At 48.6% G+C, this 25,760-nt stretch overlaps 1 protein-coding gene across 1 annotated transcript in view; it reads left to right on the forward strand.

The window, feature by feature from the left end:
• Positions 1-25,760, forward strand: part of LHFPL7 (LHFPL tetraspan subfamily member 7) — a 90,825-nt gene that overhangs the window by 7,592 nt on the left and 57,473 nt on the right. Inside the window, exon 4 of the mRNA XM_061605513.1 lies at positions 15,622-15,760. Within this exon, the coding sequence (XP_061461497.1) occupies positions 15,622-15,760 (139 nt within the window). The remainder of the gene's footprint in view (positions 1-15,621; positions 15,761-25,760) is intronic.

The raw sequence follows: 25,760 nt of genomic DNA on the forward strand, positions 1-25,760 counted from the left end.
GGAGTTGGTTGCTCTTGAATGTCACTAGGAAGCTCTTTGTGTGTGTGGGGGGGGGAGTGGAATGGAGTATCCTGAAAGAGGGTATGGCTGGCACCCTGAGGAGGAACACTCCTCTTAGTGGGGATGCAAATAACATTGCAATATTAGGCGTATGAATGTGTGAATGGAATGGAGTATCCTGGAGGAGGGCATAGCTGGCTGGCACCCTGAACAGTAACATTCACACTGGGCAGGGGGCAAGATAACCTTGTGCAATATTTTGTTCCCAGTCCCTCATGTCACTCTATGTATTTTAAAAATTCCTATCTTTTTTTTTCCTGATTAAAAAGTGGGATATAAATAACTATTTTTAATTAATCATGACTTGGGGAGGCTTCTTCCCCCCCACCCCTAAATCCTTTGCTCATACTCAGTGATGGGGTGAGCACAACAGTCTTGTGAGGCATCTCAAAAGGCTAACACATTTACTATGGGGGGAGTGAGCAGCAGCAGACTCTTTTACCCCTTTGGAGATTGTCCTGGTGACAAAGTGGAAATGTTGGCCGCTAATTTTTCACAGCTGTGCAGTGGCAGCTGGTGGCTTCATGTCGGTGGGGCAGTGGAATCCGCTCCAGGTTTTGGTCTAAACTTCCAAGGGGGTTCAGCTATTTGGACAGCTCCTTGAAAGTTCAGACTAAAGCCCAAATCAGATTCCACTACCTCACTGACATGGAGCCGCTGGCCACCACTGCAACTATGGAGCCCGGGGCAGTGTGTGTGTGTGTGCATTGCAATATTTATAACCCACCTTTTACTGAGGGGTCCCAGGGTTGGTGAGAATCCTTGTTGATCTGGAGAACAAAAGAGTGTGGTCTTTTCTTTTTAAAAAAATGTTGGTTTCATCCTGGAGAATGTGCATCTCTGGGTTGAACCTCTGCCGATTTCATGCTTGTGCTTTTTGCCAAAACAGGGTTGCCACCTCTCCTGGCCAGCTCCTGCACCTGTGCCTCTAAAGTTGTGTGGCTGCTTCCCTGCAGCAACACGCTCTGGAGGACATTTTTGTTGTGCCCATAGCTTAGGGGGAGGGAAGGCTTAAAAAAAACCCCACCTCTCCTTTCCTGGCTGCAAACCTGACCCTGATCACTCTCTCTTGCATCTCCTGATCAGATCAAGAACAGGGAGCCCTTTTTTTTTTAGCCCGAAGGCCGCATTCACTCATGGAAACTTTCTGGGGGCCGCATGCCTGGGTTGCTGGGGCCAGAGGCAAAAGTGGGTGGAGCAACCGGTGCGATGCTTAACCTTTGTACAATCGGCTGCCTTCGAGCTGGTCAGAAATCAAGACCCGCCTGTATCCCTCCGTTTTCCTTGCAGGCAAGCGAGAGGCATCATCACAGTCCGAAGACGCATTCTAGCCAGACAAAAGCACTCCAGGAGAGGGTGGAGCTGGGCCATTGGGGAGGGCACCCCCAAACTCCTCCCTGCCCACATGCTGCTCGTCTTGGGAGAAGGGGGCACGTGGGGGTCCCTGTCTTTTGTCTGAGCGAGAGACTCTTGGCAGAGGATCGTGCGTGGGGGTCCCTGTCTTTTGTCTGAGCGAGAGACTCTTGGCAGAGGATCATTCACGCACGCCTGTGTTTTGTGCGAGGGGGAATGATGTTAATCGCCTTACAAATGATGCTCTCAATCCTGCCTGGGGGTTAATTAACAGGCCTTTCCCGTTGAAAGAGGGGCAGGGTGTCTGTTTAAAAATGCAGGCGCTGCTTTTGAGGGAAGGGAGGCGGAACAGTCTCCCTCAGCCGCTTCTTCTGCAGCTTGATAACAATGTGGCTGTCTTAATTTTTTCTTTACAAAAACATTCTTACCCTTTCCAGTGTCCTCAGCCAGACACATGGAACTTGTGGCCCTCCAGATGTTGTTGGCAGGCATGTCGTTGTACGGGGTTGCAGGGGGTCATAGACCCTTTACCTTTTTGGGTGCAGGGTCCCAGCCACTTCCCGATGTACAAGCCAATCATCATGAAAGGAGAGTGTGTTAGCCACGGAGAAGAGTCTTTGGCCTTTCATGCTGATTGGAGCCAATTGGAGTGAAAGTAGGTGAATCAGTCCCCAAGAAGACTCTTCTCAGTAGCTAGCCCACAGCCTCCCCTTCCATTCTCATTGGCTCCTAGGGATGTCTGTTGAGGTGTAGTGTGGACTTGGAGACAACACGGAGAGCAAGGCAGACAAGGGAAAGCGGGGCATGGCTGTGAGGGGCCAAGGTGTCGCTATCATGACGCGATCCTGCACTTTTGAATTTGCCACTACACTACTGGTTGTCGGACTCTATCAGCCAGCAGGGTCAATGGTCAGAGGTGATGAGAGTAGAGGTCCAATAGCATCCCCCATCCCCGATTTAAGAAGTAGTATTCCTTGCTGCATGCACAAGATTCTTATTATTTATTTATTTATTTTATTTTATTTATTTATTAGATTTATATCCCGCCCTTCCTCCCAGCAGGAGCCAAGGGCGGCAAACAAGGCACTAAAAACACTTTAAAACATCATAAAAACAAATCTTAAAATACATTAAGACAAAACAGCATTAAAAACATTTTTTAAAAAAAAACTTTTAAAAAGGGTTAAAAACATTATTAAAAAACGTATTAAGATGGAATAATGTCTCTTATTTGGAAGAGGCATTCCCTCTGGAGAGGGAGAGAATACCTCTTTGTAGATCAGGGACAGGGAAACCGGTGGTTTTCCCAATGTTGTTGGGCCGTCCCCGACAGTATCCTGACATGCTACATTTCTGTGTGCAGGGATTTTTAAAACACTTCTCTCTTTCCCAGCATGGGGCTCAGCTGGAAGAAACAGGTTCCTCACCTGTACCCTACACAATGCAACCAGGGGAAAAAAACGTTTGGCATAATATTCCAGATTGTGTATTTCAGGTCTTGAATGGGTGGTATGCTTTTCAGTCCCTAAGTTCCCTGAAACTTTGGGGCATGCGAGGACCCATGCCCCATCAATTGGTTATCACAGCAGGGCCAACAGAAGCAATTGGCTCTTCCATTTCCAATATTCCGTTGTGCGTGCCGTTCCTTTTGTAGCCCCAAACAAGACTATCTATGACCTGGAGGGGGTGTAGGTAAGTGACTTGTTCAGGTCTGATGCCGGATTGCACAGAGAAGGTGGCAAGGCTGGTTGAAGGATGCCAGACCATGGACAGCTCCAAGGGAACCACTTGCTCCGACAAAGGTTGGGAGCTGACTGAGGCCTTTCATATCTCCAGACTAAGGAAAGGGTGCGCAAAGCGAACATATTGGTGAAAATAACACATGAAAATGTGTTTATGTTAGGAGAAATTGCTTGCAAATATGTGCAAGTTGAAACATGCATTTATTAGGAGAAAACTGCTGGAGGATTTTCATGAGGGTTTCCCCCCCCCTAAATAATTTTATAAATTGCTGCAGAAATGTGGAGAACCAAATTTAAGATTGGGAAAATGAGCAATCCAGAGAATGGAAACACGCTGCTGGCCGGGCGACGTGCCGTGGGAGACATCTAGCTCCTCACGCTCAGGGAAAGGTGCCCATGATTGTCCGGGCTCTGGCCATGTAGGCCCTGCTGGTCTGGGAGGTTCTTCAGGAGTCCCTGTTCAACAGCCTCAGGGGCGACAGTCTCCTTATCTCCAGGAGTCACCAATGAGCCCTGACCTGGATTCCCGTTTGGGTCCCCCTGAAGCCTCTGACTCTGTGGCCTGATCACCGCTAGATACAGAGGCAGTGATGAGTAGGTGGCTCATTGTTGTGCAGAAGTAGAAAAAAATCATTGGGGGGGACCTGAAAAGGGGGGGAGTCCAGATCAATGGCCCATCTAGCTTAGCACTGTCTGCATTGACTGGCAGCTGCTACCCAGGGTTTCAGGCGGGGGTCATTCTCAGCCCTTGAACCCGGGGTCTTCTGCATGCAAAGCAGACGCTCTGCCCCTGAGCTGCGGCCCTTTCCCCAAATTAATATTGCAGTAATTCACATCAGTTCATCACACATGGTGAATTTGGGGCACTTTGAGAAAGACAGCAATGTGTCTCTTTTGTTTATTTTTTGGGGGGGGGGAGTCGATCACAGCTGCTTAGGTGCTGATCAGACCGGACCGATTGGGATGCAGGACCTCAGACACCTCTCATGAGGACTCCTTCCTTTATGGTGTTTGTGAGGGGAAAGACCCCTCTCCCTTTGGAGCAGTAGGGGGGGAGGTTCTGATCTGGCAAATGACGGCGCCCAAGGTGGCTGCCTAATTAAAATTTCATTAAGCCTCTTTGCCTGCCTTGATGGGGGTCGCAGGCTACGCTATTGATGTGCTAATGCCTTTGCTTGCCTCTTTTTCATTTCTCTCTCCTCCTCAGCCGTCCATCATATTGCGTGCACACTCCTGGTGCGCTGTGATGGGACTGCGCACAGCACTAATCCTCCCCCCCCCAATGGATTGGATTTATTACAGGAACACAGTCGGCTGCTTTATGCCAAGTTAGACTGATGTGACCATCTAGCCTAATATTGTCTGCTCAGACTGGCAGCGGCTCTCCAGGCTCTCAGGCAGACATCTTTTCCCCAGTCGCCTGCAGCACCAGTGGTGGGGGTCCATTTTTCAGCCTCGAGGGCTGCCTTCTCTTCTGGGCAGCCTTCCGAGGGCCGCGTGCCAGTGGTGGGCGGGGCCAGAGGTACATTTTTGTCTTTGCGCCGGAGGCTGCTTTCTCATGTGGCCCTTCATCCTCGTGCCATAAGTAGCGCATGCATGCCCACACCCGTCAGTGCCATTCCCTCCTGCCCGTCGCCAGCTAATATTTCAAAATAAGGGGGCGAAGTCTGATCTGAATTGATTTCGGCATTTGATCTGTTCAGGCCAGGAGCAATCCGTGCGCAGGATGTGGGCAATGCAGGATGGAGGACAAGTTGAGGGCCTCCAGCTGAGTACGGTGCCACGGTCTATATCCTTAAAACAGGGACGGCTGCAGCCTCTGCGTTCCCGGAAGCTATTCCGGCCTTCACACTGAAGCGAGCCGGAGCAGGCAATAGTCAGCTCGATCGGACATCAGAGGAGCCTGCGTGCTGGATCAGGGCAGCGGCCCATCTAGTCCTGTTCTGGGAAGCCCACAAGCAGGAGCTGAGCGCAAGAGCCCTTCCCCCGCTGGCGGCCCACAGCGACTGTTGTTCAAGAGCATGCTGCCTCCGATAGCGGAGGGGAGAGCGTAGCCATCGCAGCTAGTAACCACTGAGAGCCTTGTCCTCATCCATGAATTTGCCTGCTCCCGGTTTAAAGCCATCCAAGTTGGTAGCCTCTTGTGGGAGCGAAAGCTGTAGGTTAACGAGGCGCCGTGTGAAGAAGTCCTCCCTCTTGTCTGTCTCCTGAATTTCCCCGCGTTCATCTTCGTCGGATGGGCCCACCGACTCCCAGTTTTTATGAGAGAGGAAGAGAAACATCTACCCACTTTCTCCATGCCAGGCAACTGATATTCTCACCTGGTATAAGGCCGCTTCTGAAATTCCTCTCCTCTCTTATGAACCAGCTCAGCCGATCAGTTCATAGCACTGAACCGCTGCCTTCTGGTTAAAAATAAATGCATTATTTAAAAACAAAAAACGGAAAGAGGTAAATGTCTGTCGGCTGAGAAGTTTCGCTTTGTTTGATCCTTGTGCTTCTGTCGTGTGCTCCCTCCCCTCTGATTTTAATGTGGATTATATATGTTTGCGCTGTGGCTTTCCCTGTAACCTACCTCTGTTTTGCCTACCCGCCCCCGTTGCAGGCCTGCTTCGATTTTAATTCGTTATGGAAAGTAACTGAATTGTCGTCTTCAGCCTTTACTGGCTGCTTGATGCTGTCAAGTCTGGTCAAATTCCCATCACTGCAGCTTGGAGTTGATAGCTCCTGAATGGAAGGGTGCTGAGATGTGGATGGGGCAGGCAGACTGCAAAAAGTTGCAGCCTGGAATCTATTAATAGCTTGGGGGAGAGGCAGGCAGTGCACTAAGAGAGGCATCCTCGCTGTTTGGATTACTCAGTCCCTGGAGTGTGTGAGAAGTTTCTGGAGAAATGAGTATTGCTGACCATGTGCAGAGTCCAGTGGGACTGCACTGCTCCGTGACATCCTGTAATTGAAAAAAGAGTATTCTTGAGCACGTGCAGAGTTCAGTGCAATTGCATTTTGCTGTAACTATGTGCTCAAAACGTGAGGCCTTTTAAGAGAAGGGCAGACAGGCACCTTTCAGGGATAGGCCATTTGGGGGTTGGTTTGGATGACCACCTGAGTGCCCTTCCAACTTTCTTTTGGCCCCAAGCTCGCATTTCTTCAAGTTTTTGAACTCTGGCAATTCTCCTCCTAAGCCTTTTGTTTTACTCTGCTTGCAGACCAAATTCTAACCATCTTGTTTCAGGGCTGGTAACGGGCAGCCCTCCCAGAGTTTGCTGGACTACAACTCCCATCCTCCTCCCTGACCATTGGTCATGCTAATTGAGGGGGGTTGGAGTCCAACAACATGTGGAGTGCCACAGATGTCCCCTCATCCCTGATCTACTCGGTGGGTGAACTTACAGCATTCCCTCTGCTGTTGTTGCATGAGGATCCATGTGTGTTGCATGAGGATCCATGTGTGTTGCATGAGGATCCATGGAGTGAAGTGAGGGGATATTGAAAGAGAAATTCAGCAGAAGTATTCTCTGCCTTCTCTCCCATGCCCCAGTTGGCCCTAATGCCTGCCTCCAATCCTACTTGCTTTCCTGCTGAACTAACATGAACCATAAGGGCTTTTGTGAGCATGCCATGACATCACAGCAGCTCAGTCTGTGGCTGGGAAGGAGTTGGGCTTGTAGCTCATAGCCAGGTTTTTTAAACCTGCGATCTTTCAAGTTTTGAGAGTTCAGCAGTAAAGTATCAAGAATCCAGGTATTTGTGACCCTCTTCTCTCCCCCAGCCCCCCCTCCGGACACAAGAGGGCCCCTCCCTGTGGTATGAGCTCCTGGTTTCTGCTGCTGCTTAACTAGATATATGCTTTCTGCTATTTCACTCTCTCTCTCCTGGTCGCTATTGATCCCTTCCGATCCTACACGCAGAACCTATTTTTTGAATTATTTCCCTGACAACGAAAGGCCATAAAATCTCCCTGTCTCCTGCTTCCTCCCCCGCATCCCACTCCTGGGGGTGATTAATTGTTTATCCCTAAACAAATTAAGAGCCCCTCGGCGGGTCTATAAATATGCCTTTACATGGCCCAATAAATTCTGATTAATGACGGAGCCATATAAATCTCTGTATTATATTTTGGTGGGTGGGTGCACTTCAGATGTTCTTTGTTTTTTAAAAAGCAAAAACAAAATTTGAGAGCCATGTGCAGAATAATCTTTAAATCATTTAATTCACAATTAAATTAAAACCTGCACAGCCAATGCTTCTGAAGGCCATGTCCGCAGTCATTCTTACTGGATAGCTGCTTGATGGCTGGGTGATAGAGCAGCCTGGGGTAGGCAGCCTTTTGGGACCAGTGGGTGCATTTGGAATTTTGAGAAAGTGCCGTGGGCGCCAGTCTCAAAATGTCTGCCTGGGAAGCATGGCATACTGGTTTCTGTGTAGGAGGGGATGATCCAGGCCACACCCCTCACTGACACTCTCCTTGAGTGTTTTTGCCTACTTGGAATGGGTCCTTGAACTCCTGATAATGCCTCTTGCTGGTCTGGGTAAAGGACAGAGCGGGGTGCATGAGCTTGTCTAGAAACTAAGGATGGGTGAGAATTCAGCTGAATTTGGATTTTTGAATGGTGTCCGCATATTCTCCATCTTTGCAGAGCAATCCTGTTTGCTCCAAACTTCAGTGGCTTTCCCCCTACACTGGAGACTTCCCCCTTGAACGTTCTCTTGAATATATTGTTCTTTTATTGATTTCACGCACAGCACAGCAGTACAGCTCTCTCTTTTTTTTCTCTCTCTCTCTGCCACCCCCCTCCACTCAAATAATCCAAGCTCCAAGTGGGGAGCAAGCAAGCCAAGCCTATAATACTGGAGGAGGAGGATGCAAAAACACTTTCCTTTCAAAATATCAATATTAATATTGATGTTTTGGGGGCGGGGAAAAAACCTGGACCAGTAAAAGCCATGGCTAGCGGACAAATAATTTATTCGAAAAGATACTGCCTGTTAGGTGGATGGAATGCGTTCAAAGTGGCACCGCCAGAGGATCCCTTCCCTACAAGAAACTAGCCTACTGTAAAAGTGTAAAATTGGCCCTGCCCACCTCTGGCATGTGGCCCTCTGAAGGGTCCCCAGAAGGGAATGTGGCCCCCAGACTGGAAAATATTCCCTATCACTGTTCCATCTAGTAGCTGAAATTTATTTATTTATTTCTTATTTGATTTATATCCCGCCCTTCCTCCCAGCAGGAGCCCAGGGCGGCAAACAAAAGCACTGAAAACACTTGAAAACATCATAAAAACAGACTATAAAGTACATTAAAACACAACATCTTTAAAAACATTTTTTTAAAAGCTTTGAAGACGTGCATGAAATTGCATGATGACGACTCCCCTCCCCCCAAAACCAGCAGGCGCTGGAATTGTCGCACACGGATCAGGCAGAGTTGTGTGCTTGTGCCGTCACCTCTTCCCCCTCTCCCTCCTGGCTCATCCTTTCCCACGAAACTATTTTTGGCTACCTCTCCTTCCATCCATTTCCTGGGTTTTGTTTGGTTTTTGCTCCCAAAATTCCCTCCCTCTCTCTTGTGGTAAAGAACAAGGCAGACTTTAGACTTCCCGAAAGGTCAAGAGACGGCTGTGTGTGTGTTGGGTTTCTTTATTGTTCTAGCAGCTGATAATAGTACTTTACTTTTCCTGTTTTAGAGAAGCAGTGCATTTTTTAAAACTTCCTGCATTCCTACAAGGTCCACAGCTGGGCAGGTCACGGACAGATTGGCTGCCTCTTGTCTCTGTGACTGGCTGGCACGCAAGCCCTGACGCACTCCTTCTTTTCCAGGGATTTCCTCTCCATACCTAGCAGACATTTTGCTCTTCAGAATGCCTCCTCGGTACACCTTTCTCATTAATGATTTTTAACAGTAAGAACCACACAGATCCATAGATGGCACTCTGGCAGTGCTTCGCTGAGTGTCTTTTATAGAAACCTGGCTCTCTCCCCCCCGCTGATGAGTCTTGCGCTTGTGTGTGTTTTGGAAAAAGCCGTTTTGATTCTAGCATGTTGGGAAATATTCTCTCTTGGGTGGTGGACAGCGCCTGGCTTTATATCTCCAGTACATTGCACAAGTTCTGTTGATTGCTGGCAGAGGATGTGAGCAATCCTTGCTTGCTCTGTGAACCTATAAAAGGAGATACTGTTGACCGTGAATTTGTCAATCTAAGATGGCTTTTTGCCACAATCACTTACTAGAACCTCCATATCCAGAGGTAGTGTACCTATGGAGACTGGGTTGCTGGGGGTGTGCAATGAGGTGGGCTGTTTCCTTTGTGCCTTGTGGGGTTTTGATGTTCCTGGTAGTGTTTTGGGTGGAATTGGATGAAAGAGGCTGTTGATCTGATCTGCCAGAGTTCCTGTGCTTGCTTGTTTGGTTAGCCTGTTGCCCACTCTGGCTGGCAGGCAAAGGTTATTTCCCCCTCTTTCACCTGCCAGGTCAGGGATGGAGAACCTGCAGCCCTCCAGACACTGTTGAACTTCCAATTCCCATCAGTCCCAGCCAGTATGGCCAAGAGTCACTGATGATGGGAGCAGCAGGCCAGCAACATCCGGAGGGCCAGATCTCTCAGCTAGATCCTTTTAACAAAGGAGCAGTCAGTCAAGAGCAGTTTCCGAATACAGGAAGCCGCCTTTATACCGACTCAGACCCTTGGCCCATCTAGTGCAGTATTATCTGCACTGACTGGTGGCAGCAGCTGCTCTCCAGGATTTCAGGCAGGGAGCCTTTCCCAGCCCCACTTGGGGATGCTCCCAGCGACTAAACCTGGGGCCTTCTTCATGCCAAGAAGATTCTCTGTTTCCGGGCGCAAGTGCAATTGCTGCTGTCGGCTTCAGCGTCCTCAACCGGAGGAGTTCAGTTTTCCTCTTCGCTGCCCCTCCTCCACTTCAAACGGACGCTCCGCTCCCCCGCGGGGAGACTCTGAAGCATCCCAAGTGCTGCTGATGGCGACGGGGGAACAGGCGGGGGTGGGTAGGGGAATAATCCTTTGCTCGGCTCCAGTAAATAATACATCAAGATGGCAGATCAGAAATGAAATTATCATTGGAAATGCACAGCCCCCTGACGATTAATAGCATGCAGGCCGCCGTGCGTGTTGAGACTCCGTGTGTGGGGGGAGGGAGAGGGGGTTTACTTCTGCACCCATGAATAATTATGTAGACTAGAAAAAGTAAGGTCTTATTGTTGCGAGGCTGCTCGCTTCAGGGATTGGGTGGGGGAACTATGAAAATGCATTTTTAAGTTGGGGCAGGGAAGCGGGCTTTGATCAGCTGGGAGGGCTGGTTTTCAATGGGAAAGTGCATTTGGGTTTGGGTCCACCCTATAAGAGCCCTGCCGGATCAGGCCAGTGGCCCATCGAGTCCAACATCCTGTTCTCCCAGTGGCTAACCAGGTACCCCAGGAGGGAGCCCCAAATGCAGGACCGGAGCGCAACAGCATGTATCCCCACTTGCGATTCCCAGCAAGTGGTATTCTGCCTCTGACAGTGGAGGGAGAACATAGCCATCGTGGCTAGTAGCCACCGAGAGCCTTCTCCTCCGTGAATGTGTCTAATCCCCTTTTAAAGCCCTCCAAGTTGGTGGCTGCCGCCGCCTCTCGCAAAAGCGACTTCCAAAGCGCAGCCGTGGGAAGGACTCTTTTCTTCTGCCTACCCTGAACCTTCTAGTGTTCTCCTTCATTGGATCTCCCTAAGTTCTAGTATTGTGTGAGAGGGAGAAAAACTATCCACTTTCTCTACACCGTGCATAATGTGATAAACGTCTGTCGTGTTGTATATCTAATGCAACGGAGGGCCTTTGGGTCCCCAGGTGTTGCTGGACTGCAGTTCCCATAACGCCTGGCCATTGGTCATGCTAGCTGGGGCTGATGGGTGTTGTAGTCCAGCAGCAACTGCTCTAGAGGGCCCTGGGTTCCCCACTGCCCTGGGATCCCCATCACTCCCATCGGTTGCAGATCCATCCAGAGCAGGTGTCCGTGAGGCAAGTGGCATCAGCACCGTGGAGAGCTCCAAGTAGGAACTGCAGCTGGTGCAAAATGCAGCTGCCAGATTGCTGATGGGAACACGTGGCTGTCCAGTGACACCGCCCTTAAAACACCTGCGCTGGCTGCCTGTCCACTACCGAGCCAGGTTCAAGGTCCTTGTATTAGTTTACAAAGCCCTGAACAACTTAGGGCCAGGTATCTCAGGGACTCCTGGACCCTTAATATCCCAGAGACCATCTTTGGTCATCCCCCGAGTTGGCGAGGTTCATTTAACACCAACAAGGAGTTGAGCCTTCAGTGTCGTCGGCCCGGTTCTCTGGAACGCTTTGCCAACAGAGATTCAGCAGGCGCCTTCTGTTTTAACCTTTAAAAGCCTGCTGAAAACCTTTCTGTTCTGCCAGACTTAGGCAGGCAGCTAAGAAGATGCCTCTTTGCAAAAGCTGACCTTTGTTTTTACAGTATTTGTCATGGTATTTATTGCACAGTTTTTATCTGTTGTGGTTAAGGTGTTGGACTATGACATGAGAGACCAGAGTTCGAATCCCCACACAGCCATGAAACTCACTGGGTGACCTTGGGCCAGTCTCAGCCTCATGAAAACCCTATTCATAGGGTCGCCATAAGTCGGAATCGACTTGAAGGCAGTACTTTTTTTTATTATTATTGCATGGTTTTTATCTGTTGTAATTTGCTTTGATTTTTTTAAAAAATGAAATAGTGGTATCCAAATACATTTATCAATAAGATAAATAAGTGAGCCGCTTGCTTCAAACAGGACCATCAGATGAGCCCAGCTGGATCAGGTCGAAAGGGGGGGCCATCTAGTCCAGCATCCTGTTATCGCAATGGCCAATCAAATGCCCCGACAGGAAGCTCGCAAGTGGGGTGTGAAAGCAACAGCCCTCTCGCACGTGTAATTTCATCCTCAGCTGGTCTTTGGAGGCATAGCGCCTTCAACACTGGAGGTAGTCTGCCGCAGTAATGTGTTGCCTGGCTGCCTGGCGCCAGGTCAGTCGTCCCTTAATGGGAGCTAATCTAGCGCTAAATTGGGTTTGGCAAAGGAGCCTTTGGAAATGCAGGGTGGGTGGTGCAGGTGCAGAAGGGAGCAAGATTAATTTTATTTCATGAGCCCAGGTAGCAGCGGGGAAGAAGGATGGTGTTGGGGACAAGGAATCCCAGAGCTGAATACCAAATGGAATCTCCAAATAACACGAAATATTATTTTGCTGTCGGTTGGAAGGGAGGGGGAAGGTGAATACTGATTAGGGATCTTCTCAAGCTTAATGCTTGGATGAAGCACGTGTAGACAGAATTCTGAGGAGCAAAGAAACAAGAAGCTGTGTGTCTTTCTTGGGAGCAAACACACTGGGACTACTGGCTTCCACTGCAATGACAGTTGAATTTATTGCATTTGGCTGATGGACTGGGTTTGGTGTTCAGGGATCTTCCAGAATCTCTGCTCTTCCCCTCTCCTAAAATATATATTTAGAGCAGGGGTAACCAGGATGGTGCCCTCCAAGTGTTGCTGGACTCCCAACTCCCATCAGCCCCAGCCAGCATGGCCAGTGCTCAGGAATGATGGGAACTGGGAGTCCAACAACATCCGGTGGGTACCATGTTGGCTGTCCCTGATCTAGAGACTTGCCTTTCACATGGCTCCCGGTGGCTAGTGTCACCACCAGGGCCCTGACCCTTACCAGTTTAACCCAGTCCCAGCATCTTGCCAGATCAGACCAAAGGTCTATCTAGTCCAGCATTCTGACTCTCTCAGTTGGCCAGTCGGATTACTCGGGGAAGACAACAAGCAGGGCAAGAAGGTGATCGCCCCTCTTGGGAACAGGAAGAGGAAGGAGCCTTATATTGAGTCAAATCACTGGTTCATCTAGCTTAGTATTAGCAGCAGTTCTTCAGGAGCCTGGATGTTGCTGGGGATTGAACCTGGGACCCTCCACATGCAAAGTGGATGCTCTGCCACTGAGCTACGGGCAGCCCTTCCTCCCAGGTCCCTCTTCTCAGTCATAGAATCATTGAATAGTAGAGTTGGAGGGAGCCTATCAGGCCATCCAGTCCAACCCTCTGCTCAATGTAGGAATCCAACTTAAGCATACCCAATAGGTGGCTGCCCAGCTGCCTCTTGAATGCTCCAGGTTGGAGAGCCCACCGCCTCCCTGGGTCATTGGTTCCATGGTTGTACTGCTCTAACAATTAGGAAGTTTTTTCTGATGTGCAGCCAAAATCTGGCTTCCTGTAACTTGAGCTCATTATTCTGTGCCCTGCACACTGGGATGATCGAGAAGAGATCCTGGCCTCTGTGTGGCAACCTTTCATGTACTTGAAGAGTGCTATCCTATCTCTCCTCCAGTCCAGGATGTGCAATGCAGGATGCAACAACAACATCCCTGAGAGATGATTTTCCAGCCTCTGAATTAAGATCTCCAGTGAAGAAGACAGCTCACCAACTTCCAGAGGCAGGCTCTTCCTGTGTTGAGCAGCTCTTCCCATCAGGAAGTTCTTCCTAAAGTTTAGCCGAAATCTCCTTCCCTGCCGTTTTTGTCCACTGGTTCTTAGTACTGCCCCGTAGAGCTAGCCTGCTCCATCTTCTTTGCGATAGCTTTCCAATAAAACAATGAGAACTTTTAGACAACTATTTTGGCAAGGTGTATACAGGTGCCTGTTTCTGTCCTCCCCGAGCGGCTGGTCCCTGTTCGTCAGTGGCAGGGCGCCTTCTGCGAAGGGTGTGTTTTTAATTAAGAAGCGTTCAGCGGTGGCTGCCGAGGCTGATAACTGGTTCCATTTAATCTATCAGCAGAGGCGGCGAGGCGCTTCAGCGGCATTTGATGGCACTTTTGTTCAATCCCTAATCCCGCCATGCATGTAATACCGTTGCTATTATCGCCCAGCCACCGGCATCATGATCGCTCCTGGGATCGAGGGACAGGTGAATCGCAGGCAATAGATTTAACAGCAGGCTTAAGCAGCAGAACACAAGAGGGACGGGGTCTGTGGGTGTGTTTCCCCACTGGCACGTAGAGAGCAAAATGGGCCTGATCTGCCCTGCGTTCTGCTTCCTGTGAAACAAATAAGTGTTTACTGATCCTTTTTGTGTGTGTAAGAACAACACTGACAGCGTTGGATTAAAGGGGGGATGAGAAACATTGAGCCTTTCTGTCTGGCCTTTGAAACTCTCCCCAGGCCACACACACCCTATTTGCAGGCCATGCCCCCGTCTTTGGCCCTTGCTTTGCACCTCGGGTGTTTTTGCCTGGCCTGAATGCATCTGATGCTTCTTGTTCTTCTGGATGGAGGACGGAGGAGTGTCTGTAGAAACTAGCCTACTGCACAGTGGTAACATTGACACTGGTTGCTGCGGCTCTGGCCCCGCCCACCATTGGCACGTGGCCCCCAGAAGGTTGCCCAGAAAGGAATGTGGCCCTCAGGCTAGAAAAGTTCCCCCGCCCCTGGATTACAGGGCAGTATGACCCATCTGCAGTTGTGTATTGGATCAGAAAAAAAATATTTTGGGCCAACAGTCTCCTTTTTGCAGAAAGAGTGCAGTTCAGTGGCTGGTATGCCTGCAGGGTGGTGCAGGTTTAGGCCCTGAGGAGGATCTAACCTCATGGCATGTGTTCTGCCTCACTCCCACCCCAAGATATCTTCTCTCCACCTAAGATTCTATAGCTACAAAGCGCTCAAGCGATCTGTTCCTTCCCTCCCTCCCTAATTTCCTTATCTTTCCCCTTCCCCACGACTGACATATATAGCAAACCTTTAGATCCTGGGAACACACTTGGTGGGGGGTCCTCGGCAGGAATCCTTTGCAAGCAAATCTAGTTCTGTGCAGCTGTGGAGGGTGAGAAATGGTTTTGTTGTTGTTTCGGTGGTTCTGTCTCGCTACCAAAGTGATCGGCACGCAGCCACTGAACTTTGCTGTTGGAAGCGGTGGCTACGATAAGGATCTCTTTGGTTGGGATTTTTAATGGCGTGGGTTTGGCGTGGGGGTGGAAGGACCTGTCAGTGTCGGTTCTCGTAGTTCCTCATATCGCCAATCTTAAATTCAGTTTGTGATTTTTTTTTATAATCCTCATGAAAATTCTCCACCATTTTGGTGCATATAATGTTTTCACAAATATATTTGCTTTGTGCACACTGTCCCCTCACATGTGCGTTTTTGGTAAACATGGCTTGGTTGGCTAACTGCATCACACAACAAATTTCAAAGGATAGTTGTGTTTCGGTTCTCCTATTGCTTCTGAAAGTGTGAATTTGATGAAATTGGCTTGAAATGCGACCTGAACTGAAATTCTTGTGCATCCCTAGTGGGATTCTCCTCCTACCACCTCTTTTACTTTTTAGAAGTGTAATAATAAATCGTACATCTTGGCCTGAAGTGAAAAGATGAAGGACCGACACACACTAACCAAATGCTTACGTGTCTTTTTTTTTTTAATTCAGACGAGTGCTGTGCTCTGTTCTGGGGGCTGTGCTCTCCTGGCCTTCAGCTCCCTCCTGGCAGTCATCGTGATCTTTCTCCCAAGCGGTCCATGCGAGAGACGGGTCTGCACCCTGGCTGGCTACATTCAGACAGCAGCAGGTAAGTGAGTCCATCTAGAAACCTTCCTTTGTACAATGCCTTTGTGTCATTTTGACCCCCCCTCCCATTTTGGAACTTGGAACCCAACAAATTTCACTGGATCAGCCATGTATAGTAGGGCTTGGGGGGGAACCTTTTCCAGCCTGAGGGCCATATTGGCTCATTGGCAGGCTTCCAGGGGCCACATCCTAGTGGTGGGTGGGGCCAGAGGCAAAAGTAGGTGGAGCAAAGAGTGCAAATGTTACTTTTGTCCAGTAGGCTGGTCTCTACACACACTCACGCACCTCTTCCATCCAGGCAAGCGAAGGGCATTATCAGAGTTCAAGGACACATTTCGAGCCAGGCCAACAACAACAACCACTCAAGGAGGGTGTGAAACAAGGCCAGTAAAGGGTGCAGCCTAGGGGGAGTTCTGAAGGCCAGACAGAGAGATCTTGAGGGCCGCATTCAGCTTCTGGGTCTGAGGTTCCCAGATCCTGATTTAATGATTTCAGGTTTTTTCAGCAGTTGTTTATGTATGTAAATATCCAAAGAAATAGCTGTCCCTGTTTCCTTGTTGTTTGAACAATTTTAATGCTCTGTGTTTCCTGTGTTTAATGTCCCCCTGCTACTGATACTTTCCTTCTTTTTTTTTTTATTTAATGTTTTGTTCATGTGAGCTGTAAACCTAGGCCCCTATCTCTCCTTGCTTCCTGAGAATGTGAACATTGTCTGTGGAATACTGTGGACTGGAAACTTAGATCTGCATCTCCTTGTTTTGCTGAGAATATGAACATTCTCCATGCAATAGTATGGAAGAGAGTACAGTGACATTTTGGTTGCTTTGGCTGTTCAGGCAGACAGGCTCTTTATCAACAAGGCCGCAGGTTGGGGGCGGGGGGTGGATGGACTGGTGGCGTCGGGAATTGAGAAGATCCTTGCGGCCTGAATCCAACTTGACTTCCGATGGTTATTGTTGTCTCTGCACTTCAAGTGACGATTAATCCACGGCAAGCCAAAATAAAAAGATGTGGTGCAGAAGCGATTGCTGGACCGTGGTATTTGGTCCTTACTGGGGCACAGGAGAAAAGCCTTAAAGGAACTCATCCATTTGATTGTACATGCACAGTAAATTCTCTTTTGTCGATACGGCTTGCAACCCCATAGTCTGTTTACCTGCTGCTCAGATTTTCTCTGTTTTCCCTGCGCCCCCCCCCCAAGATCATTAGTTTTATTTAATTGCCAGCTGAAAGAATTTTCTCTAACACAAGCACCACAGCATTGGGGAAGCTTCAGAGTAGGGACGGGCGAATCTATTTCGATTCCTCTTTAGTTTTTCATTTTTTCCAGTCAGTTCTTCTAACTTCCACATCCGTCTGTGATTTAATTTTGCAATTAAGAAAAAAAGTCCTCGTGAAAACGCATCAGCATTTCAGGCAGATTTCTCTCCATAGACTTATTTCTTGTATGCACGCAAAGCAATTTCCCCGAATAGAACGCATTTTTGTATGTTACTTTTGGAAATATATGTATTTTTAGACACACAAGTTACTCCAATGCATGCCTTTCCTTGTTTGCACATGTTTGCTTTGCTGGAGAACAGCATCACAAAATTTGGCAAAGGGTGCATTTCGAAAGACGACTGTGTTTCGCTCTGCATCTTGGTTCGGGAAGTGCCCGTTAGGTAGTTTATCATTCAAATGGAAACAGAATCAAATGTCTCCCCCGTTCCTAACATCCTAGTTTGCCTCCTTTGCACCAGTGCTAGAAAATGGAACTTAAGCATTTTGTAGCTTGAGACTTGAGAATGGCCACTGAGGGGGAAAACTCCCAACTCCTCTCCAGAGAGCTTTTTAAAACCTAGCAAGACTCTCTCTCTCCGTCGGTGAGATTTCTCTTTTTTCTAGCCACCCACATTTGAGCGAAGACAGAGTCAAAATGTGCTGGGGAGTGGAGTTTGGGAGGACTGTGCAAGTAGCAAAGACCTCTGCTTTGCAAATTCTCTAGCTGGCTGCGGAGGGATGAGCAGCGGTCACCAGTCTCATTGAGGATTTCAGCCGTCAGAGGGAGGAAAGTGGCAGGCGCCCTGGTGATCCTCAGGAAATACTTCTGCTGTGTTCTTTTTACAGATTCCCAAAATAACCTGCCTTTTCAATAAGATGGGCTCTTAGTAACATTGTGCGTCATGCTTTTTTTTTTTAATGAGGGAAGGCTGTATCTCAGTGTTAGAGCGTCTGTCTTGCATTTACAACGTTCCAGGGTCAGGCATCTCCAGGCAGGGCTGGGGAAGCCCCCCCCCATCTGATACCCTGGAGAGCTGCTGCCAGCCCGTGATATATCAACGGTCTGAGCTGGTATAAGGCAGCTTCCTAGGTTCTGGTTTAAAGTGACCTTTTTTTCAGAACCATGAGGACTGGCGCCTTGCTTTGTTTTTAGGGGAAGAGCTGTAGCACAGTGGTAGAGCAACTGGGTCCCAGGTTTGATCCCCAATGGCATCTCCAAGTAGGGCTGGGAATGTCCCAAGCCTGAAACTCCTGAGAGCCGCTGCCAGTCAGTGTAGGCAATGCTGAGCTAGATGGACCGTGGGGCTGACTTGATATAAGGCAGCTTCCTAAGTCCCTTTGGTGTGTTTTACTGGCCACTAGCCAAATTCATCTGATAGTCCACATATTGCTTCCCTGTTTTCACCCTGCCTGCCTGCCTCCTCCCATTATGCGACCACCACCCATCCCCGTGTCAAATTTTTGTTTGTAAGCTTCTTGGGACAGGGACCTGCCCTCTTGTCCCTTGTAAAGCATCCGGCACATTGGCGGTGCTCTCTAAATAACCAGATAATTCTAGCCCCCTCCAAACACACCATCGGTCCACCTCCATAGCTCCTAGCCAATGCCTTGCCGACCTACAGAGAGCCACAAGACGCTTACATACGGATTCCTCTGCCCATGCTAATGGCTTAATCCAATTCCAGGTCCCTTAATCCTTTTCCCACCCCATCCTAAAACGTCAATGGTTCTAGATGCTTTGATGGTGTCTTTTTTTTTTTAAAAAAACAGCTTTTTTGGGGGGGTGGCGTTATGCCAGAATCTGCCACTATTTCCCCATCGCCTCCCCAAAAGCTTCAGGGCTTGTCCACTTTCCAGTGGTTGGGCCGAGCAAGATTACACAGGTCGGCTTTGAATTATCGGTGACAGCGAGCTGATAAGCTTGTCGTGTGGGAAGACAGCCGTAAGCTGTTAACTCAAGAAATAATCGTAATAATGAAGTTTTGAGCACTTTGGGGGGGGCAGGGGGGTGTTATCTCCAACGACACAAGGCTTGTGGTTAATTCTTAAAAGAAAAAATCCATGAAATGAGTTTGAGGGGGGAAGTGGCATTGCCCAGCGGCATTGTGGGAAATTTAAATGGTGCCTCAGTGCATCCACTGGTATGGGTTGGAGCACCAGGGTTTTTTTTGGGGGGGGGGTTGAAATGTAAAGCACTCAGCTCCCTCCAGGGCAGAGGTTAGTGCAGGGTCCCACGTTAAATCCCTGGCATCTCCAGTTTTAAGAAGGATCGAGTAGACAGAAACGGAAGTAGAAATTGCCGACATTCGCTTAATCGTTCCAGGTCCGGAACAGAAATCAATCCAGCGTGTACGATTGGCATTCGCTGCTTTTGCCGCTTTCATTCTGCAAACGAGACATAATTGATTACATTGCTGCCGCCGCCCCCATTTGCATTGTGTTTCCTTTGCATTGAAATGAAGAGGGTGGAAATAAGGTTGTGACAGCATCATTTACGTAATTCTGCCCCTGCGGAGGAACAACTTACTTTGGGGCAGAAGATGGACTGCAGCGGAACGGAAACAGTGCAAGGGTACAGTGGAAGACCAATGTCTTCTTACATCCCTAGCAGAAGGGGTAGGCAAAGCAGCCTTCTCTTCTAGTGTGACTTTGAATGGGGTGTTAAAGAAGTAGGTGTGGTCTTGCAATGGGCAGGGTTATCTGCACAAGAAGTGCCATTGCCTCGTCCCAATGTAAGAAGCTAGAGAGGACCAGTGCCCCTTCCAAATGTTGGTGGATCACAGCTCCCAGCATTCCTGCCCATGGGCCATGCTGGCCGCTGGGAGTTGGGTGTCCCAGAACTGCTGAAGGGCCACGAGAGCCCTGCCACAGCCGAAGCCCATTTCAGATCCATTCACAGCAGCTGTGCTCGAGGCCAGCAGTATCAGCACCATGGAGAGCTCCAAGAGCTAAAACTAATCTTGTTATTTCTGATATTTAATAAATACTTATTTGGTTTACCAAAGGCCTGATCCTTGGCTGGGGGATATACATACCAGAAGGGAGGGCAAGGTAATTACCAAGGCTGAACAGAAACAGTATCTAATGGTGGCAGCGGTGAAGGGAGGAATAATAACAATTCAAGTATCCAAAGCAACCCAGAGTTGTATGCGTTATCTATAAAGATACAAGGGGGTTGGGAACAGCATAAGCACGCAGTGACAAAAGTAACCAGCTAGAGAGAGACTCAGGCAAAGTCTCTGGGAGTATTGGTTATAGGACGTGACTGGTGGTGCTGCCTAGCAGGGGGATCTAGTGAGATCTGTGCTAGAGCGGAGTGAGAAACCATATAAAGGACGGTCCGGACTGGTGGTATCCCTGGTGGTGCCTAGTGAAAGGCAGTAGCCACAAGCAGGTGGGAACCTGACAGGGAGAACCAGGGAAGGACGTCACACTCTCCCACTGGCCAATCGGATGCCCCAACGGGAAGCCCCCAAGCGGGGCGCGAAAGCATTAGCCCTCCCCTGCTCGCGTTCCCCAGTGACCGGTATTTGGAAGCATAACGCCTCCAACAGCAGCGGAGGCACAATGTGGTCATTGTGACTAGCAGCCACAGATAGACTTATCCTCATTGGATTTGTCTATATAAGACAAACACACCAGCTGAAACGCTATTTTTTTTAAAGAAATCTGCTTGTGGGCAGAGCTCTGTCTCCCTTCTCGGCTCTTTCTCTCCCCTTCACCTCCCTGAAAAGTCCTGCCAACAGCTCCTCAGAAGCGCTGCCAAGTTAGACTGTTTACGCCTTTGGCACTTGGCAGGCTGCGTTTCAGCCCCCGTGTCCATACGTACCCACTGGAAAGCAAATTTTGCATTTCCCTTTTTCAGCCCTTGCCCAAAATTTGGCGGCACGGTGAATCCAGGCACTTTTTCCGTGCACATCCAAAATACATAGTAGATAGATATCTGAGCATGCAAGGAGTATTCTTCCCCCTTCTCACCAACTCAGGTGTGGGGCCTCCAGGTGAAGATCTGAGGGGCTCTGGCCCCTGAATCTCTTAAGAGTATTTATATTTCTCCTTTATCATAAGGTGGCAATGAAAACATTGTTTAAACAGCAATCCATTCACAAATACGTGCTGATAACGCATAAGCATTGCTTATACTTCCACTCAAGGATTATCAATACCTCGACACAGTCATTAACCAAAATGGAGACAAGAAATCAGAAGAAGGCTAGGACTGGGGAGGGCAGCTATGAGAGGACTAGAAAAGGTCCTCAAATGCAAAGATGTATCACTGAACACTAAAGTCAGGATCATTTAGACCATGGTATTCCCGATTTCTATGTGTGGATGTGAAAGTTGGACAGTGAAAAAAGCGATAAGAGAAAAATCCACTCATTTGAATTGTGGTGGTGGAGGAGAGCTTTGCGCATACCATAGACCATGAAAAAGACAAATAATTGGTTGTTATATCCAATTAAACCAAATTAAACCAACTATCACTAGAAGCTAAAATTATGAAACTGAAGATATCATACTTTGGACACATCATGAGAAGACATGATTCACTAGAAAAGACAATAATGCTGGGAAAAACAGAAGGGAGTAGAAAAAGAGGAAGGCCAAACAAGAGATGGATTGATTCCGTAAAGGAAGCCACAGACCTGAACTTACGAGATCTGAACAGGGTGGTTCATGACAGATGCTCTTGGAGGTCGCTGATTCATAGGGTCGCCATAAGTCGTAATCGACTTGAAGACACATAACAACAACAATACCGCCACAGTCTGAAAATGATACTGAACACTTTCCAAGTTCTAGGGTAGTACTTCTGCTAAAATTTATTTTAGTATTCCATAGCTGACCCCTACTTGCTTCATTCCCACCCCTCTTCTGATCCACCAACTCTCACCTTTACAGACACAATTTCTGCAAAGGGGCTGCCTCGTTGCCAGCCTCCGCAGGGCCGTTGTGCTGTTGGTTAATCCAGCCTGACCCTAGCTCGAAGCATCTCTTGCTGGGGGAGGTGTTTAATGTAACCAGATTGCAGCCAAAGCTCTTCAGTAGCTACCGCCCAGCCAACCAGATTACCGAGGAAGGTCCGCTCTGTATGAGTGCAGGCAGCCTTTGCCGCCATCTCCCTAATCCTGACTTAATTGGCTTGTGGGGGGGGGGGGAGAAACCGTCAAGGCTCCCTGCCTCCCCCCATCACATCTGCAAGAAAATCTTGTTCAGGAAGATTTGCAAGCCCATTGGAATATTCAGCCAGGGCTGCCACAAAAGGTTAATTAAAAAATTACACAACTCCATTTTTTTTACATAATTAAATTCCTAGGTGCCCTCCCTGCCGCCGCCCCGCCCCCCCGAAAGTTTGTCAAGAACCAATTGATTCCCTGGATGAAGCAGGTTGTGGTCTTAATGCAATTGTGCACCCTGGAACAGCAAGACAGACAGGCCGGATTGCTGCCGCCAAGAGTCTGTGTCACCTGTGACTGGGTGGGAAAGCAAACATGGCCAACTAATCTGTGTAACTATCTCCCCACCCCCAAAAAGAGGGGCCCGTTGTGGCTGTGTAGTTGCTATACATGTAGTCATCTAGCTTCAAATTACATGCTCTGACTGGCAGCATCTCTCAAGGATTTCAGGCGAGGATCTTTCCCAGCCTTGCTTAGAGATGGCGAAGACTGAATCTGGGACCTTCTGCCTGCAAAGCAAGCTCCCTGCTTTCCACGTAGCACACACCTCGGGGACATCAAGCAAAGTGCTTGAGCATCAGTCTTTTAGCCCGGCATCAATCTGCACAAATGACCTCTGTGACGGAGTAGGTCAATCAGTGTTTTTGCAAAGTAGAAAAAATGCTCAGAATGCAGCAGCCTTGCAGTGGGAGGATCCCATAATTGGAATTCAGCAGGTGGGAGCGGCAACAAAATGCTGCAGTGTGCAGAGCTCCTGATAAGTGTTCCACCCCTCATCCACCCTATACATTTCTAGCACTCTTTCACCACTTTAAATAGACATGGCTCCCCCAAAGAGCACTGGGAACTGTAGTTTAAGGACACTGAGAGCTGTTAGGAAACCCCCTGTTCCCCTCATAGAGCTACAATTCTCAGAGTGGTTTAACAATCAAATCTTCTTTCCAAAGAACTCAGAACTGTAGCTCTATGAGGGCAATAGAGGGTCTCCTAACAACTGTCAGCACTCTTCACAAACGACAGCTCCCAGGATTCTTTTGGGGGAAGCCATGACTGTCAAAGTGGTATCATAGAGTTTTAAAACAGGTAGTGCAGATGTGGCCCGGGTTAATTGGCTGTGCCCTCTTCCAGCCTACTCCATTCCATAGCCCTTCCCATTTGGTTTTACATTCCTTCCCCCACCTGTCAGTCAGCATTCTATGGGCACTGAGCATGCTCAGTTTTCATTCAGGTGTTTCAGGGTTTTTTTTCTCACCAGAATTTCTTTGGGGGGGGTACTTCTGCAAACCTTGAGATTCTACTGATCTTCCTGACATCTTCCTTTTGCATGTGGGTGGACTGTCACTCACACCTGAACACTAGAATTAGATGGGGGGAAGGTTAGGGCTGGGCAGATGATGGATGGTGCTGAGCGTGTAATTGACTGAACTGTTAGTAAAGAGACTGTCAAGCCCATCCAAATGGCCGTATCGGAGAAAGTTGTGCCCTGGAGGGTGTGCGTGTATTTCAGTTCTGAGTTATAGAAGAAAGCTTTCTCTTAGCTTTAACTGTGCAGCAGTTGTAAAAAAAAATAAAAAATCCATGCTGGAGATTGCCAGTAAAGGGATTGAAAATAAATATAAAATAAATAAATAATAAATAAACTTGGATTCGTGGGCATCCATCGAAGCTGAATGTTGGGAGATTCAGGACAGACAAAAGGAAGGATTCGCCCCCATGGGGAGGCAGCAACGGCCACCAACGCTGATGATTTAAAAGAGGGTTAGACATATTCATGGGGGATAAGGCTAAATGGCTACTAGCCGTGATGGGCATGTTTTCCCTCCGTGGTTGGAGGCAGGATACTTCTGAATACCAGCAGCTGGACATCGGAGGAGGTTAGAGTTGCTGTTGCGCTCAGGTGGTGCTTGCGCCGGGGGACTCTTTGGGGCATCCAGTTGGTCACTGGGTGAGGTGGGCCTCCTTCGGCCTGATGCAGCAAGGGGATTCCTGCTGGCCGTCTAGCAAACTGTCAACCAGCCCAAGGTCTGCGCTGCGACTTGCATCTTGCCTGCACCCCGCACTTGGCAAATTTGATTCACAAGGCTGTCAAAATGGGGGAGAATTAAAGGATTCTCGTTGGTTGATGAGTGCGTCGATTCATCTCTGTCATTGTTGAGACTGGGTTGGGCAGAAAGGGTCCTCCTTCTCTGAGAGGAACAGAATCTTTTGATGACGAGGATGCTTCAGTTGTTAGTTTGTATCGGGGGTGGGGGACCTTTTTAGCCAGTGGGCCAGATTGTTAAGTCTCCCCCTCCCTTGCAGGCAAGCCAAGATTGACAGGTGGAGCAGCCCATGGCACAGTGACATCAGATTACCCTTTTTGCCCTCAGGGGTCTTCAGAGGCCCCTCTCAAATTGCTGTTTTGCCCAGCATTTTGAAAGGGGCTTTCCAGGCACTGCCCATCAGCTGATCTGTGATGTCTTTGAACACCCTTCTGGCTGACCCAGGTTTTTACCTGTCCTACACCTGATGTCATATTTGGCAGAAAGGCAATCTATTCTTCCTCTGCTGATTTCTCCTCTAAAGTGTTTCTTGTTTTTGCAGGCTTTGCTCCTCTTCCTACCTTCTCTTGCTGTCTTTGTTATCAGTCAGTTAGTCATGGTTCCCTGGGTGGAAGCTGTATGGCTGCTTCAGCGTGTAAGACTCTACCCTCTCTGTAGTAATCAACCTTAAGTTTCTTTATTCTTTCAACGACAAGCTTTAACAGACCAGTTGTTTCTGCACTCTGCTGTAATATAGATCTACTAAAAACTGTAACAAAGTATAGGGCAGGTGGCCATGGCTTGGCCAAAATGGCCTCCCAGACCAAATGGGGTAGATTGATGGGCCTAATTAGGCCTGAGGTGTCAGAAGTATACCCAACTTTTATATACTGCTTATTGCCCAAGAAGGCATCTTTTAACTAGTCCCATTCATTGCATGCTTATAGGGGCAGGGATCTATTTCCTCACTTTCCTCGTCCACAAAGGTACATGTGCGTTAATAAACGTTAACATCCCAAAGCTGCGGTGTGATGGATTGCTTCCACAGAGCTGCCACCAAGATGCTGCAACAGAGAGCTGCTGCGTCAGGGGAGGTGGGTAATTGTGGTGGTTGGTGTCCACAGGTGCTTGGAGATGGGAAGCCCATAGTGTGTGTGTGTGTGGGGGGGAGATTGAGGGTGAAAGAGAGGGATTTGATGGGTGGGTGGAGAGTAGCCCATCTGTCACCTGTGACAGCGCAAGGACCAAATCCATGATTCATTTTGCCTTGATAAATATATTAATCAAAAAGGTGATTGAACTGGAATTGGCTCCTGACTGGTGGCTTTGGGGGCTAACAGCAAGCCGGTGCAAAGTGTGGGAGGGAATCGCTGTTGGATGACAAGAGCATCCAGGCTCTCCCACCTCCCTTGTCTTGGGAGGACGCAGACACCCCTCCTCTTCCTCCTCCTCCTCCTCCTCCTATTGGCTAACTTTGCTTCAGCCTTTAAAGTTCTGCTGACAATCATTTGGATGAAGATTTAGCCAAGTAACAATTCAG

This window comes from Rhineura floridana, chromosome 21 (assembly GCF_030035675.1).
Source record: "Rhineura floridana isolate rRhiFlo1 chromosome 21, rRhiFlo1.hap2, whole genome shotgun sequence".
NCBI lineage: Eukaryota > Metazoa > Chordata > Lepidosauria > Squamata > Rhineuridae > Rhineura > Rhineura floridana.